Source organism: Planococcus citri, chromosome 4 (assembly GCF_950023065.1).
Source record: "Planococcus citri chromosome 4, ihPlaCitr1.1, whole genome shotgun sequence".
Taxonomy (NCBI): Eukaryota; Metazoa; Arthropoda; class Insecta; order Hemiptera; family Pseudococcidae; genus Planococcus; species Planococcus citri.
This window is the reverse complement of record NC_088680.1, coordinates 71,252,062-71,268,547: the sequence shown is the minus strand read 5'-3', so window position 1 is coordinate 71,268,547 and position 16,486 is coordinate 71,252,062. Positions and strand designations below refer to the sequence as shown.

At 35.5% G+C, this 16,486-nt stretch overlaps 5 protein-coding genes across 6 annotated transcripts in view; 2 read left to right on the top strand and 3 right to left on the bottom strand.

The window, feature by feature from the left end:
- Positions 1-188: 188 nt before the first annotated feature.
- Positions 189-3,480, bottom strand: LOC135843918 (E3 ubiquitin-protein ligase RAD18-like). Its single transcript, XM_065361969.1, has 10 exons — positions 3,251-3,480; positions 3,060-3,178; positions 2,892-2,970; positions 2,498-2,818; positions 2,217-2,424; positions 1,980-2,123; positions 1,792-1,903; positions 1,592-1,652; positions 1,047-1,505; positions 189-956 (listed from the first exon to the last, which is right to left on the bottom strand). The coding sequence occupies exons 2-10, from the start codon at positions 3,141-3,143 to the stop codon at positions 820-822; spliced, it is 1,605 nt and encodes a 534-aa protein (XP_065218041.1). The 5' UTR covers positions 3,144-3,178; positions 3,251-3,480; the 3' UTR covers positions 189-819.
- A 363-nt stretch (positions 3,481-3,843) lies between these two features.
- On the top strand, positions 3,844-5,188 carry LOC135843920 (chromatin complexes subunit BAP18-like). Its single transcript, XM_065361971.1, has 4 exons — positions 3,844-4,075; positions 4,148-4,254; positions 4,326-4,424; positions 4,520-5,188. The coding sequence occupies exons 1-4, from the start codon at positions 4,058-4,060 to the stop codon at positions 4,908-4,910; spliced, it is 615 nt and encodes a 204-aa protein (XP_065218043.1). The 5' UTR covers positions 3,844-4,057; the 3' UTR covers positions 4,911-5,188.
- A 536-nt stretch (positions 5,189-5,724) lies between these two features.
- LOC135843921 (uncharacterized) lies at positions 5,725-7,047 on the bottom strand. Its single transcript, XM_065361973.1, has 4 exons — positions 6,824-7,047; positions 6,636-6,745; positions 6,347-6,550; positions 5,725-6,260 (listed from the first exon to the last, which is right to left on the bottom strand). Exons 1-4 carry the CDS (start codon positions 6,832-6,834, stop codon positions 6,139-6,141), a joined length of 447 nt encoding a protein of 148 aa, XP_065218045.1. The 5' UTR covers positions 6,835-7,047; the 3' UTR covers positions 5,725-6,138.
- Positions 7,048-7,205: 158 nt separating this feature from the next.
- Positions 7,206-14,468, bottom strand: Sec24CD (Secretory 24CD). Its single transcript, XM_065361968.1, has 18 exons — positions 14,215-14,468; positions 13,722-13,908; positions 13,534-13,652; positions 13,245-13,459; positions 11,832-13,173; positions 11,578-11,760; positions 11,302-11,497; positions 11,109-11,224; positions 10,821-11,030; positions 10,520-10,726; positions 9,933-10,059; positions 9,693-9,853; positions 9,435-9,614; positions 9,145-9,346; positions 8,868-9,062; positions 8,590-8,781; positions 8,311-8,504; positions 7,206-8,168 (listed from the first exon to the last, which is right to left on the bottom strand). Exons 2-18 carry the CDS (start codon positions 13,882-13,884, stop codon positions 8,007-8,009), a joined length of 4,164 nt encoding a protein of 1,387 aa, XP_065218040.1. The 5' UTR covers positions 13,885-13,908; positions 14,215-14,468; the 3' UTR covers positions 7,206-8,006.
- A 1,349-nt stretch (positions 14,469-15,817) lies between these two features.
- The window catches only part of Sam-S (S-adenosylmethionine Synthetase), a 60,538-nt gene continuing 59,869 nt past the window's right edge, over positions 15,818-16,486 (top strand). For both annotated transcript variants that reach the window (XM_065364491.1, XM_065364492.1), the window contains exon 1: positions 15,818-16,213. In XM_065364491.1, coding sequence (XP_065220563.1) covers positions 16,099-16,213 — 115 coding nt within the window. In that variant the 5' untranslated portion in view covers positions 15,818-16,098. The remainder of the gene's footprint in view (positions 16,214-16,486) is intronic.

Genomic DNA, 16,486 nt, shown 5'->3' with positions numbered 1-16,486 from the left:
CAATGATTCGTAAACTAAAAAGTTCGTAAGCTGACGGAATTATTGAAATGACTAATTATTATAGTTGTAATATGGCGTTAAAGTTTGTCCCATGAAGCATTTCGGGTGTGCAACATTGCATTAGAAATATCTCCTCAACATCATTTAAATTTAATCACGAAAAAAGGAAAAAAAAGTAAATAAAATACTTCACAATTCACATGGCATTTTAATTTTCAAAGATAAACAAAATTAAGAAAACATTAAACATAGATTATAAAGATATCACAAGTTCTGGATCTGATTGTCATATTATGCAATCAATTAAAGACACACGAACCTTTCCGAAAGCTGCCCTGGTCGAGGAAACCGTTGCATATTAAACCTTACAAAACATCTCAAATTTTTTCATTTTATTATTGTATGATTTTAGAAGTATAAGTCGAGCAAAAAACATTTGAAATCGAGATTTCAGCAAAATTTAGCTCTATTAGATACACGACATGAACAAGAAAAATTCAGACAATTTCAATTTACTGCTCGCAAATCATTATTTTAGTAAAAAATAAAAAAAAAATCGAAAATTAAAATTCAAACATCAAAAAATGTCGTAACGTTGTATGAGTAAGTTACGAATAACGACACAAGTTCGCATTTAGTTTCAATTAATGATTAATAAAGCTGGTTTCTCCCATAATTTTATAACAATACGTAATCCTCGATCAGAGCAATTCGAATTTCTTATTCACTGTACTACATAATTAAGCGTATAGATACCTGGTAAATTAACAATATAAAAAAATTGAATGAAAAACAACATTCTTAATAATGCACAAATCTTCACTTCTTTCTCTTTCTAATATTCTTCCCACGTGTTTCTTTTTTACCACGTTTCCTTGCGTTTTTTTTCTCTAACACGGGAGAGCTGGAATGGTCTTCAAAATCGGTAGAATCGTCGGAATGATTTGAATAAATATCTACGATAATAATAATACCGGTATTAAGTAATCCGTAGTAAATAAGATGAAATAAAATTAAAACCAGAAATAACTTCAGATTTTACTCACCATCACTCGATTCGAGGCTTTTCTTCGACGAAGACAGAAAATTATCATCATCATCGCTGTCCAAATTATTATACGAGGGAGCTCGAAAAAGATTTCGTTTACTTTTTCTACGACTTTTTTGTAAAAGGGTGGAAACAAAATCATCATCATCATCTTCTTCTTCTTTTTTGTCTGCTTCGTTACTAACTTCAGGTTTTTGATCAACGTTTTCTTCTTTTATTTCAACCGCTGGCTCGTGTTTTATATCGTGTTCTTCGATGTCGATCCAATCTTTTGTATCAACGTCACTGTTGTAGCAATTGCTGAAACTCGATTTCGACGTGGACGGTTCGCAATGGAATATTAGGATATTTTCCTTAGAATCTTTTTCGTTGTCAGAATTCGTTTCAGGAATTTTAGATTGCTTGCGTTGTTTGACGGATTCGATTAGTTTTTGAAAAGTGGGTTTATTTTCCTTCACTAGAATCAGAAAAAAATATAATATGCATGATTAACAACCAGTTTCCTGATTTTTTTGAATTGTATTTTTAAAAAAATCATCTTACAGTATTGTTCATTGAGCTCTTCTTTTGACACTTCGTCCCGAGTAACGTTAAAGATGCTTTTCTGAAACGAGCATCACTCACATTAATGGAAATTAGTAATATGTTTACAATATAGTCTGACTTCAATAACGGATTAATTTAAATCTATACGTGCGAATCGTCAGAAATTCTGTCATATTTATTCAATAATCATTACTTACTGGTAACTTTTGACTTGAAAGCGCTTTTTCCTCTCTCTCCAGTTGACGAATTATGTCTTGAACTGGTCTCGGATCAGTTTTATCGCATTCTGCGTTGTACAAAGCAGTGTACCTGTCAATATTTTTACGAGTATTATTAAATATATCGTTCTCAGATAGATCAAAAAAATGAGTCCAATAATTCTCACTTCTGTAAACGATTTTTCAACGTTTCAAAGTCTCCTTGAGCGTTTAATCCATGTTCTTTAACTTTTGAGCGCAAACTTTTCTCAGACATTAATCTGTATACGAGCTTTGGTAAATGCTGGCGTTTCGGAGGTATTTGTTCTTTTCTGAATCCGTAGAATAAATTAAAAATTATGTTCGCACGTTCGCACTAATGTATAGTTTAACAGGGCATGCAAATTACGATGAACCGATTATACTTTTTTTCGTCTTTGCTTCTATTCAAGCAGTCATCCAAATGTAGATTGATATTACGTTCTAAAATATCAACTGAACACACTGGACATTTCACGTGTTTTTGAGCAACATTATCACTACTGGAATGACTTTTTTTCACGGGGCTCTGGAATATTTTTGGAATTATCACTTTACTGGGTTCCGGGGTCTGTGTACTGTGTCGACTTGAACCTGCAACAAATTCGTCGTTTTACAAATTTCACATATACTTTGAGTATGATCAATTTTATTCACGAATGCTCACCAGCAACTGGAGTATTTGATTCTTTTGCTTCGGTGTTTTCGATGATAAAACTTTTCGGCGTTTTTGAAATAGATTTACGTGAAACTGATGTTTTTACAGGCGTTACTTCACTTTTTTTTTGCGGAGAAACGTAAATGCAATTCGGTTTCAACGTTTTCAACGTTCGTAGATGACGAATAATTCGATCCTTCAAATCTGGAAAAATGTTCACCAAGTTGTCGACAATTCGATTCGCTCGTAATTGAGAATCGTACAATGGCTTGAAACAAACTGGGCATTCTGTTTTATACTGGATATATTTTCGAATACAAAGCGAACAAACTGAAAATCAATCGTAATGTAAAATCATCGTTACGTTCGTGAGAGTAATAGAATTTGAATGGATTATACTTACAGTTATGAGAGCACTCTGTAACTACGCAGGTAGTAAAATATTCGTAACAAATGCCGCATTTTAGCAAGTTATCTATGTTCTGAAAATAAAAATCAAAAATATGAAATTATTCGCTTAAGCTTTTGTAGGTAGCTAGGTACTTTTCTTTCTTTCTTGAGGAAATTTCACCTTCATTTGTTCGACATCGTTACTTGTTGCACTCAGTTCTTCGAAATTTGATAAACAGCCATTTGATAAATTTCCTTCGGCCATCGTCTATTACTCAATTTTGGGGAAGATTTCACGTTCTGCGATATTAAAACAATGTAATGCAAATATTAATCCTAACGCAATGATGAGAAATAAAATGATCGGATTACCTGTGTATGATTCCACTGAAATTGAAAAAATTATGTGATCATCTACTTCGCTTCGGTTTCATTTCAAAATGTAGCTGTAGCAACGGAACCATTAATTAATCAATGATCATCAAAATTATTGATTGATCCGTGATTGATTGATCTTGATTTATGATTTTTGAAATTTTTTTTATCAGTTGTAATGTTTGTATTTTTCTTCCTGCGTTGTTAGCATAGGCAAAAAGAGTTACACTAGTGGATATCAAAATGTGAAATTCGCTGAAGAAAAAGTCCAAGGCAATGGCAAAATGGAGCTTTTTTAATTATTTTCGCTTTAAATTTGAAAAATAACGAAGCGAGCATGAAATTATAAATCATTATTGTTGTAAAGTGAAAGCAAAGAGCCGAAACGATGAAAATTGACGAAAATATCACACATCAAAAAATAATGTTACAATTTGAGAAACCCTGCAATCATTCTGTTTGTTTTTTTTTCACTCATTTCAACCATCGATTTTAACTTATGATAATCGATACTCGAAAAATAAACGTACATTGTACGTGTAAATCGATTTTATAACTTTTGATGTTTACTCGCTATCGCAAACTCTCTAATCAGTTCAGTTAAAATTGTAAACGAACGTGAAGCCGAAATTGTTGCTGCAAAACTAACCAAAAATATAGATATAATTATTAGTTTTAATTACATCTGTTTTCTAATTAATGAATGATGTTTGCTTAGTTCAATACCAATGTATCAACTCTAATTGATTCGCAAGAAACTTCTTAGGATAAATTGATGATCCCGTTTGTAAATCCTTTGTAAATATGACCACGGCCAGCAAGGTTCGATTACTAGTATTTTCATATTTTTTATCAAATTTTCTACACGTGATTTATTAATAACGTAATATCTAGGTCGGAGATTTATTCACCGCGGCGGGAGAAGCGTTTTCAAAACTAGCCGAATTAACGTGTTTATTGCAGAGTCCTATGAATAATGGATCATTAAACGACGCCGATAGGTACATATAATTTCACGCTTGTAATTTATTTCTGGCTGAACGCCGCATTGATTTATGAATTTGCAATACAGTGGTTGGTCGGCCGATGACACCGAACTATTGAAACTAGCGGTGAAACGTTTCGGCGACGATCTGAACGTGATTAGTGAACATATCAAGGATAAAACAATGTAAGTTGCTGTATAAGTGTTCCAAGTAACCATCTTCTGTTTGACTAGCAAGCTAATCCGTAATCCACCGCTTTGTTTCGTCTCACTACACACAGGTGTCAAATTAAATCAACGTACAAAAAAATCCAGCCATCGCTCGCTACTGCTTCGAAACCGTACGAAGAAATTAATACCGCGACAGAAGAAACACCTCGCCCTAACGCCACTGTAACTGCCGGTATATCTTCCGAAGCACGTTTACCGAGTATGTCATCGATCTCTCCAAATTCGGAACCACTATCTGCAGTTCCATCTTCGTCATCGACATTACAAACGAATACGATGGCTTCGTCTAATACGACTACGTCCATTTGCTCGTCTCCATCACCCTTCTTACATTATCCTTTGTTGAGGAAATCCGCCGATATAACGCTGAATATGCTGAATGCTCGAGATGATTCCGATGACGAAGGTCGAATCGGTTTATCTGTTTTTAATTCAGTTTAGTTATCGATGATAAAATAATGCGAATGTACCTAGATGGTAAAAGCTTTATTGTTAGCCTTTTTTTTCGGACTGACGTTGTGTAACATTTTATGTTTTTACGTGTTTTTTTTCTCTTTTTTTTTCTCTTTTTTTTTCTTTTTACGTACTCTTATGTTTGGTGTTGTGTGTAAATATCGGGTATACATATGTGTCGTTTTATGTATTTATTCATCTTCTCTGTCTGGTACACAATATTTATGTTATTTAGGTGTCGTAAATAAATTATTGTTGAAATTGTACTTCTTTTTTCTACGTCAATAATCCATGATAAACTTATGACCAGCTGACAATTCTGGAATGTTGTACGATGTTTTATCTTTGCATCCTTTATTTTGTACATACTGAGAAGCGACGCCATCTTTGGTTGTACTACCTGACCAAATGGTAATGGTAATTTGAAGGACTTTAAACCGAGGACTGACTTCGATTTACAATTTTTTTCTACGAAGTCAAAAATAGACGACTAACGGGTGTCAACTCATTCTCGATCACCTTTATGAAGTTACCTGTTTCTTGTAACAATTTTACCCACCCGTTGAATGAGTAATTTTGCCACCATTTCTTTAGTTTTCGGGACAAAATTCGCATTATTGAATCATCAAAATTTGCTGAAAATGCAGTACAAAAAATTAGCTCAATACGACTAAAAATTGACAAAACATAATATCACACAAACCGTAATAGAACTTCATAAAAACGCTTGAAATAAATTGTAAAATTAACATAAAAATCACTGAAATTCGCTAAAAATTGACGAAAAAATATCAAAATTGGATAAAGTAATGATAACTTTATTACAAATATGTAGTTTAATATTGTAATAAAAAATGTAAGAAATCATTTGAAATTAACAAAACATCATTAATTGCAAAAAAATATAAAAATTGAGAAGTTTGGCTTCAAAATCGTTAAAATTTAACGAAAATATAGCAAAATTTGGTAAAAGAATCACTTCAAAAATTAATACCATACATAAACTGCAATAAAAATGATTAAAAATTGACAAAACATCACGATCTGGATCTACGAGAAGTCATTAAGTATAAAAATGTATCGAATGACTGAAAAAGCTGTACGAAAATTCCATTAAATGCCATGAGAACTGCAAAATGAGTTTCAAAATAACCAAAATGGTAATGATAGGCAAACTATTTTGAAGATTACTTTCAAACTGTACGTAAACATGCTGCTAAAATGGTTTAAAAATACTGCACGTTGCACTTCTGTTCAACAAAATAAATAACGACGACATCTCCGAACATTTCCGTGTATTCTCTTGTTCAACATGAATAGCTTTAATACCTTTCAAGTCTGAAACGTAAAAAAAAAATGTATTTCTCCACATTTGCCTAATAATACATACCTAGACCTACACTCATTTATAAAGATTTGCTTACGTCCAGAACAGAACCAGAAAAACCAAAATTCGATACAAAGCGTGCAAAAAACGCCTCCTATAAGAAAGATGTTGGATATACGTTCTGATTTATCAAATTTTGCGCACATTTTATCCACCCTATTTTCCATCCTATTGATAATGCAATCCAAATCCGGTTCGGTTTTACGCTGTCTCAGATACGTTCTCAAGACATGAGTAGGTTCTGAATTTGAAAAAAATCAAACATCAGTAATTATAATTAAGTTCTAGGCTTAGGTATAGAACTAAATTAGGTATTCGATACGTACGGCGGCAATATGTTACACCACGTTTCAAGAGTTCTGTAGAATTTTCACTCTTGAATCCAATGTTGAGAAACTGAATTTGTTTCAATTGCAATGGGTTACCGGTTAAAATTCTGAAACCAACGAATGCTTATACATTCGAGAAACAACACAATTGAGTTCAGCTATCAACTTTAAGAATTAAACATTACCTGCGAATCATCTTATATGTAGATATATCACAATATCACAACACTTTGTCTGTAACAACCTTTTTAATAATGCTTGTTTACTCTGTGTTATTGACACTTCAGGCTTCAATTTGGGTCAATTTTCGCTGCATGTTGCATCAGCAATTTCGTTCAATATTTCTTCAGTTTTTGGTAATTTTCATTGATATACTAAGTTTATTTTATTTTCGTTGCGTTTTTGTTTCATTTTATTACTATTCTTTCAACAATTCTTGTTCTTCTTTCAATAACGAGAGAAAAATCACATCGTTCTGTTTAAATCATCTTCATCTTTTGTTCACAACTCGAGTTGTTTCGTTACTGTAGAAGTATTGTAGTTTGGTTCTTTCGAAAATAATACAAATAGAAGAATAATAAAATTTTATTATAACAATAATCGATAATATTACATATAACAATAACATGTCAATAAAATCAAAAGGCCAGCTATCGAAAAAAAAAACGTATCAACGTGAAAATGGCAAAACATCAATTCCAGTTGTCATCGACTTCTTAAATTGATATGAACGAAATTCATTTCACTACCGATCATCTGAACGACGACGTGATTGGCAAAAAAAAAAACAAAAACAAAAAAAAATGGAATAAAAATTCAACTTTTGGGATATTTGATTAGCGCATCATATAAAAAAAACAGACACACGTGCGTTTAGGTGATTCATACAACAGTAGGTAAAATACATACTTCTACACATCATATACAACAGGTAGGGTAGATCAGATTTCGAAACGCGAGGAATCTCGGGGGGTAAATAACTCATAAAAAAATGAGAAAATTATCAATTAAAGAATGCTTTTAATGCTCAACTTCATGTAGTAATAAATAAGTTTGGTTCTCCTATTATTAATTTTTTTTTCTTCATTTCTTTCTTTAAATAAAAACATGCACGACGAAGCAACGGTTAAAAGAGACAATTTACTAAAAAGAGAAAAAAAAACTAACACCGTATAATGATTCAAAGGTTTGAAATCCGAATACGTAAAAATAAATTAAAGCCAAACAAACCTACGCGGTAGAATCATCGTTCGGTTATTGTTTTCAACATCACAAAATCTTAAATAGGTATCCGAAAACATAAAGCGATTATCAATAATGGTATCGTATAATACATATTTACACGGCGTATTGGCTAATTAATTTTAATTAAGACAGCATGTTCCGTATTTCTTTGTGAATGTAGCAAAGGAAATCGACGTACGACGCTGATGAAAGATTGTCTCCGACGTTTACGCCGCTCGATCCATCTTCGACCAAAAAGTGTTTGAAAACTGCTTCCATTTTATCGTTTTCGTGTAAAACAGTCAACTAAACGAACAGATGAAAATTCTCGATAATTATTAGCGCAATCCGATACAATAAAATTTACGATGGTTGATTCATCGTATTAAAAATGATATAAATTTCGTTTCTCTACGATATGTACACGTGATTCGAGAAAGATACGTACTCTCATCGTATGCCTTCTTTCTTTTTGCACTCGATCTATCAACGAATAAAGTCTTTTCGACTGGGCATTATCTCTTAAGGGAATTTTTGCGATATTCAATATAGCCGTGGATACGTTTGGCACGCCGAATACATTATTCAACCATTCGACTGGAACTTGCGATCCTAACCATAAGAACATGTAGACTCCGTTTTCTGCAACAAAAAAATCTCAATGATTAAGTATACCTACTCGAAAATATTATTCTACGATTCGAGTAACGTGATTTTTTTTTTTTACCTAATAAATACGCTTCGTTATTTAATAATTTACAACTGGTGCATCGAATTGTGTTTGGTATTTCATCGGAGTATACTTCAACATTAACTAACGGTATAAGTCGAGGGTAGAAATAATTCACCGAAGATGGAATATCGCTTATTAGAACAACCTGCATCATGTACCATCGATCATCCACCGTCATATCCGATCCTATTGCAGAAAAAAACATACCAATTAGCGATTTCAATACATATTTAACGATTTAACATTATTATTTGAAATACGATTCAGTTTACCTCCCGAGATAGCGTCGCTTTTCAGTAAACAATTCGTGTACAATGGTAAAAGTTTCATGCATTCTGGAAGTATGAGTTGGCCAGGAGTCGAAGGATCGGCACACAGACGTCGATAGCAGGCCAAAATACGAGCGCATTTGGTAGCCAAGCCTTCTTTAACTTGTCGAGGCGTTCCTTCGAGTAATTTTGTTACAGCTATCGGAACCAATCGTTAATCGAGGATTAAGAACAAACTGCGTTTTTATCTACGATAAAAATACTCGTCGTTATTACTTACCAGCTTTGGATAAATAATTAATTATAGTATCTAATTCGCAGTTACGGTACAGGTCGGCCATTTGAGTGCAACATTTCAGCGCCAAATTCAACAGACGTACGCGTCTTTGGCCCGAACAAGACGTATAGAGTAATGCCACTTGTATAAATACGCCGTCTTCTTCGGCTAACTTATCGTCGTGTTTAATTTCGACTGCGATACTCTACGTAAAATGAAAAACAATACGAAAAACCTCGTGTAATGTGCGAATCAGGCGCTAACAATCGAGCTTCTGCTAACTGGATACTCACTTTATCGGCGTTAATAGAAGCTAATTCGATATCAGTCGTGTTACTCATGTGCATATGACCGTAGAAGCTCACTGGTCGTACGCCTGTCGACGTACGAACTCGCATCACAGCATCGAACGCTATATTTCTGCTCGTATCGCGTTTAACATCTTCGATGAAACGTTCTCCGTGTACTTCGGCCTAATGGATAACGCGTTTAGATAATTACCACGTAATAATTAATCGTAAAACTTTCTCGAGACTACAAAAATCACGTACTTGGAAATAAGTGTATTTATAAATTTCTCCACCGGTCAGTTTGCTGACTTGTCCAATGGTGGCTAAATCGATATGAGAGTTGTTAAATATAAACATATCTACGCTGCAACCGGCGCTAACACATTCTTGGGCCAGATTCGTATAGGCTGAATTTTGTGGAGCTGAAAAAAAATCCGAATTATTATGCCACGTCAGCGTCATGACACGTAGAGTATGGTTGAGCTAGTGAGAAACGCTTACATAATTGCACTTTTTCTTTATCCGTTCCTAATAATTTACGATCTTCTCGAATGGTTAATTTACCAGGAGCATTGGCCGTTGGTAATGAGGAATGGAATACCAATAATTTTCCGGCGCATTTTGCAGCCTGAAATTAAAACATCGCGTTCGTAAGTTTATCTCGATTAAATTTGGCAACGTTGCGACGACTGAAAATTTAGACCTATATGCATATTTAATGCGAAAATATCGAACGTTTGTTCGTTCACCGAATTTGCCTTCGATAAGTGTTGGTAAACAAGATTGAAATCGTTATGAAATAATTTATCGGTATCCCTTGACCTATATTTCGATTCGTTAGACAACAAAAAGATGCAGGGTTCTTTAGATAGGCTCGAAAAAAGCATCTACACGTACAATTTAGTTAGATAAAAATGATCTACTTCGTTCGATATCCACAATGAAGTCGAACAAAACATAATTTTTTGTACCAAATCTTTCTCGTAATTCAATTTCTCTTTTTTTGAAAAATAAAAAAGGTGATTTTCGCATTAGAAATTCAGTTTCTGCAAAAATTGGGTCACGTGTGAAGTTCACTACTGACGTACTTTTAATGCCTCTAATCCAGCTTGAATAGCAGGTAACAAAACAGTATCGGTTTCTCTAGTTTCGGCAAAAGTTGCTGGAATTTGCTGCATAAGCGAATTAATAACAGTCAACGATTCGAGAGGATCGCACAAGAAACCGTCCAAAAGTGGAACGAATACATCTTCCATGTCTCCGATGATCATCATTTGAGGTTGTCCGAGGCAAGCCTGAATAAAATACAACGATATTACGTTAACGATACGTCTAGAATAATTTACAAGCAAAATTAACGCGTCAATCGACGTATGTCACGAAACCAACCTTAATATTGTAAAAATGTACGGTAGAATCGTAAGTAATGAAACCGACTCGCATTCGTGGATTTTCTTCGCCGTTATCGTCCGTTGGCAAATAATTTTGCACGATATCGGACATTTGTTCGCATAATATTTTAACCATTCCGGATTTAATGTTATTATACGATACATCGATGACGAATATCAGCGCTGGTACTTTTGGTATTTCGTTATCCTGCGAGAGAAGAAAATTTTAGTATACTTTTTGGAAGAATTTATGGTTTGAGAGGAGCCAATTTGAATCTCGACTTACTTTACAATACTCCTTCGTGACGGTAAATTCGTAAGCACCGTATAAAAGCTCTGGTCTTTCGTATCTATCGACTCTATTTCCGGTATGATCTAAATGTTGGAAGTATTCGGCTGGTACTGAAATAGAAAAATAAAACTCCGAGGTAACAAAAGTACTCGACGATATTTTACACAGTTGATCGTATCAAATTTACCTTCGGTGACAGCTTTACAAAGAGCGCAAACAAATCTGCGACCTCCGTCGACAAATTTCATGAACGGATTAACGTACGCTTTACATCGGACACACCTGACAGGACCAAATTCTCCGGTATTCACGATTGGCGGTAACTGTTCCTCGGGTGCTAACGTTGCTAAAGGAGTAATTACCAAACTGAAAGGTACGTCGGCCTGAAAATTCGAATTAATCGAGTCTTTAGTTCAATTGAAACACATCGCAGCATGTTCTTCGGATAAATTCTGTGGCCTACTTGTTTCATCATATCCATATTACAGGGCACGTTATACATTGTGGATCGAATAAAACGAGGATTAGCGTTACCCTCGTCTTCGACGAGGAATTCAGTGGAAACCAAAGGCGGCACCAAGCCTGCTTGATTCGTATGGAACGGTTTATTAGAAAATACTTTACGATCCTCCGACATAACTTCGATCTGTAAAATTGAAAACTTCTTTATAAGTCGAGAAGCACGAATCAGAAAAGTTTACCAAAAACAATGCGTACCGGATTGGGCATACTATCCGGATCCAATTTGCGTTGATACTGTTGCTGGGGTGGTTGCTGAGGCATACCACCGTATTGATGGCCACCGTATGCCCCTTGAGGCGGCATATCCGGACTACCTGGCATTTTTGAATACGGAGGTGAAAATGCTGATTTTTGATTATACGGAGGATATCCCTGCGCAGCCGGAGGTCCATTGGCGTTATTCGGATAGCCGCTATTAGGCGGCTGATTTTGGTACACCGACGACGAAGGAGGAAATGCATTCACTTGAGGTGCTCCGGGCGGTCCACCGAATGAAGTTTGAGATGGCGGCGCGAAAGACTGCTCTTGAGGTGCTCCAGGGAACGAACTCGGTATCTTATTAGGCATCGAATAAGATCCTGGTTGAGTAGGCGGTGCAAATGCGCTTTGAGGATACGAATTTGGAGGCTTGGCAGCAGCTGCGAAAGAGTTTCGTTCCGATGTAGGAGGCGCCGCCGGATAAGACGCATTCGTTGGAGTAGGAAACGAACTAGGCGGTTTCAAAGGTACCGTGCTTAGAGAGCTAGGAGCCGGAGGATAGTTCGACGATGATACGGGTGGAGCGAAATTGCTCTGCGGTTTGGGAGGCATCGAGTTCTGCTGAGATACCGATTGCGGCGGTCCTGACATCGGAGGATAACCGTGTTGCGATTCGTTGCTCGAAGGATAATTTGTAGGAGGGAAATTGTGCTGCGGTTTGGAAGGCATCGCATTCTGCTGTAGCCCCGGTGTAGAGTTGGACTGCTGTTTTACCGCTGCTCCCGGAAACTGCGGCTGCGATTCACCACCAGCGGGATATGATTGAGTTGGCATAGGTGGAATGAAACTATTCTGCGTTTTTGGAAACGCAGAATTTTGCTGAGGCCCTGACGCAGCATTCATCGTAGAACTCGCCGGAGGAAACAGCGGTTTAGATTCAGCACTAGCGGGATAAGAAGAAGGCGGAATAGATGATCTAAACGAATCAGTCGCAAATTTCGAATTAACCGAATTCGACTGAGGTCCGGAATCATTAGAAAACGAATTGGATTGCGTGTAAGGAGAATAAGGCGCATTGGAAACTGGCGAAGGAAACGAATCGCTAGCTTTCGGAGGTCCGGCAGCAGAAAATGAATCATTCTGAGATGGAAAAGCCTTACTAGCCGGAGACGCTCCACCAAACGAAGAATTAATCGCAGCAAATGAGTTATTCTGAGAAGGTGGCGACGGATACGAATTATTCTGAGGTGCTGGCGAATATGACTTATTCTGCGGAGGAAAACTATTCATTTGAGTGGATGGTGGACGAGGCGGCACATTGTTGCTGGTGGCTTGAAGACTGTGAAATTTCACAAAATGTAATCTACTATAGCAAAGGTATTCGATAATTTTCTTCAATATAAAACATACCTGTCGCCAAAAGTATACGATGCAGGAGCAGGAGCAGGAGCGTTATTCAACACAGCGTTATTATTCGGGTACAAACCGTCATTTGCAGATTGTTTCCATTGGTAATTCGAAGCGGGCGAAACATTTGGAATATTATTAGTCACGTTATTGAACTCGTGAGGATAATTTTTCGCCCCGTGTAAACTGTTATTAGACGCCATATTTTCATTCTGATCCTATAAAAATAATCACGAATTTAAAATGCATCCGGAATAACAATTTTAAATCAAGTTATTTTACATATACGTACCACAGAATGTGTAGGAAACGAAGGACGTTCGTAGTGTAAACCATCTTGAACCGTCATTTTGTTTACATTTTTGGTAATATGATCGATACCAGGTGGCATATTTGGTCCATCCGAATTACCTGAAAAAGTACGAAATATTAAAGAATTTGCAAGAATGACGATTTTTTTCACGATATTGCAACACAAACCTGATGGTATCATGGTGTTCATACCTCCCGGAGGATATTTAGGAATGCTATGATTATTCATTCCGTTATCTGCGTCATTAGATCCAGTCGGCGAGGAATGATGTTGATTTATGTTGAATTGCAACGGATGCTGCGCTTGCTGATGATACGATCCAGCATTCATCGCCTTATAGCATTACTTTCACCTCTAATCAAAATAAACTAGTATTAGTAACTACGAACTAGGTGACAAAAAAATGTAAACACTAGTAAAAAATACGACAGTCAGAAGTGATACGAAGATGCTCAAGTTGACAAATAACTAGGGAACAAGAGAATTGAATCAGAAAGCTGATTGCAACTAGGAAAATCAAAGTATGTCATCATCACAACGACTAGCAGATTTCGTTCAAATTACTTTACAGCGACTTCGTAATCATCTTCAAGTGTACTGTGAGAGATACGATTTCTAAGAACGATGCGATAACGAGTGAATTTTGATCTTTTAACTTACTGAATAAAGGCGAAAATTGGTAAAAATCTTATCACTGAAGATGTTCCTTTGGCTGGCTTGTACGGTTGGATATTTCACCGATGGGCACTTTCGAATACGAGCTCGAACGCGGAAATTCAAGCAGAACGAGAACTACACAAATTGAACCAAAATTTCATCACTAAATCGAAGAAATTTCTAAAATTATTTTCATTTTTATTCACTTAGTTTACGTTTTACTTCCTCTGCCACGTATCGTAAAAAGTAGACACATCAGAATCTTGATTATATTTTATTCCACTTGTTTACAAATCGTTCCCAAAAGTAGACCATGTCGTAATTAACGGTAAATGGTAATTACGCAAATTGAACTTTTACCTCGTTTTTTAATTTTTTTTTCTTGAAAAAAATAAAAACAAAATGAATCCTAGAATGTGGGTTATTCGGTTCGCCGATCTAAACAATTTTTCTGGATTTCTTCATTTCTTTTCCGAAATTTCTGAAATAGAAAAATGAAAATCACCATTTGCATTCGTTTTTGAACAAGAGTGAAGAGATTCATTTGAATAATGAATTAAAGAAATCGAAAACATGGATTTGAATACACTTGAAATGCAATTCATTGAATGAGTATTCAAGTAGGGTAGGTAGATGAATCACATGAATCATTGGTGAAGCAGAGCTGAGGACAGATCGACTTGACCCAACCCAACATGATCAAAGTTGGAACTTGAAAGATGAAACACCATAATGCAAAATTATTGAAAATGAACTCAACATTTCCATTTCAATTTGAAATGAAATGAGTAATGAGTCAGCAGGTATGACGTGTATGTATACGCAAATTTACTGCGCACATGAACCTGATGAAATAATCACGAATTTGAATAAGATTCTGACTTATGATTGAGTATTGTTGCGAATGTTGTATGGTGTCATACGCTGTCGCAATATTAGGTGAAAAAACTCGAACATCGATTCGTCGTAGACTTGATTAGTTAAGGTTTAAGGTATAATCGTAATCCATTAATTATAAATAATCATCAATGAAATTTCATTCAAAATAGGAAGTAAAATATCAAAGCGAGGAGAATTTTTTTCGATATCATAGGCGAATATCACTACTAATGGAGAGGGGATAGGGCGGCAATAATCAGTCGACATTTCGTTAAATGAAAATATTATGTACTTAGATTGAATTGTCGACTTGATTAATACAAAAATAGCCCTTGTCAATAATGAAAATATAAAACTAGCAGGACTGGACTCTCAGCTCAGTCTCAGAGAAACGTAGGTATTGTATGAATCCATACCAAACAAAGAAGAAAAGCTCCTCGCCAATTTTTTCTCAAACTAAAAAGGGCTATTTTTTGTACCCGAATCGTCAATTCAAAATTTCAAATCGCATCGTCAATTACACGTAAATAATTTGAGGTAATAAAAATTGAAATATATTTCGTTCGAGGCGTCAAACGACCATGTGTCTTTTTGAAAATTACAACTGCACGTTAGCCAATCAGATGGCAGTACGTTCGGGTAAGATCGGCTCGGCCAAATCATATTTCGTCAGAAAACATGTGTAGCCTAGCGCTAGCCTTATGTACATATAAATCCTACCGACATGAATATATTACTTTCTACTTCTAAACTCTAATGTTATATCGTATTGGCATCAGCATTTACTATTTGGGAAGCTTGAATGCCGGAGCTCGCTGGTCGACGTAGGGTTGCTTCTTTTTTAAATCGTGTAGCGTAGGATTTGTAAATTTTTATAAATAATTATTTATTCGATTCGAAGCCAATCAGTGATAGTTGTTTCGCGTACTGTACTGTCGCAGTCATATTTTCATCGATTTTATCACTCGAAAGTTTTTTTTTGTAAAATTTATAAAAATCTAAAAAATCATGCCTGAAACACGCTACACTAATGGATATCCTCAGAGTGGATGTGTCGCTAACGAATTTCACGACAACGAGCTATTTCTTTTCAGCTCCGAATCTGTCGGCGAAGGACATCCAGGTAAATAGAAAAAATTTTCTAAATTATCTAACAGTGTAATGCACTTTGTATAATAATATGTACTCCTCATTTTACATTGTATATGTTTGAAATTTTTTTCCCCCAAATACGTTACTTTCTTATTCATGTGTGACTCTGACTCGAGTTATAATACCATATGTGTGATAAAAAAAAGTCTTGGCGCGACGTAAATTAGATTAACGAGCTAGCTCACTTCACTATTCGAATATGTTTCTATTTTAAAATATATTCCATCGAAACGAGACCGTTACC

What these genes read in the sequence shown, in the direction of transcription:
- LOC135843918 (XM_065361969.1), bottom strand. Translation starts at nt 3,143, where the DNA reads ATGGCCGAAGGAAATTTATCAAATGGCTGTTTATCAAATTTCGAAGAA. An exon ending in ACGATGTCGAACAAATGAAG is followed by an intron (nt 2,971 to 3,059) that starts GTGAAATTTCCT and finishes TTTTATTTTCAG; the next exon opens with AACATAGATAACTTGCTAAA. An exon ending in ATCAAATACTCCAGTTGCTG is followed by an intron (nt 2,425 to 2,497) that starts GTGAGCATTCGT and finishes AATTTGTTGCAG; the next exon opens with GTTCAAGTCGACACAGTACA.
- LOC135843920 (XM_065361971.1), top strand. An exon ending in TCATTAAACGACGCCGATAG is followed by an intron (nt 4,255 to 4,325) that starts GTACATATAATT and finishes TTTGCAATACAG; the next exon opens with TGGTTGGTCGGCCGATGACA. An exon ending in CATATCAAGGATAAAACAAT is followed by an intron (nt 4,425 to 4,519) that starts GTAAGTTGCTGT and finishes CACTACACACAG; the next exon opens with GTGTCAAATTAAATCAACGT.
- LOC135843921 (XM_065361973.1), bottom strand. An exon ending in TGGTGTAACATATTGCCGCC is followed by an intron (nt 6,551 to 6,635) that starts GTACGTATCGAA and finishes TTTCAAATTCAG; the next exon opens with AACCTACTCATGTCTTGAGA. An exon ending in TTTCTGGTTCTGTTCTGGAC is followed by an intron (nt 6,261 to 6,346) that starts GTAAGCAAATCT and finishes TTTACGTTTCAG; the next exon opens with ACTTGAAAGGTATTAAAGCT.
- Sec24CD (XM_065361968.1), bottom strand. Translation starts at nt 13,884, where the DNA reads ATGAATGCTGGATCGTATCATCAGCAAGCGCAGCATCCGTTGCAATTC. An exon ending in GAACACCATGATACCATCAG is followed by an intron (nt 13,653 to 13,721) that starts GTTTGTGTTGCA and finishes GTACTTTTTCAG; the next exon opens with GTAATTCGGATGGACCAAAT. An exon ending in ATAAATACACTTATTTCCAA is followed by an intron (nt 9,615 to 9,692) that starts GTACGTGATTTT and finishes GTTATCCATTAG; the next exon opens with GCCGAAGTACACGGAGAACG.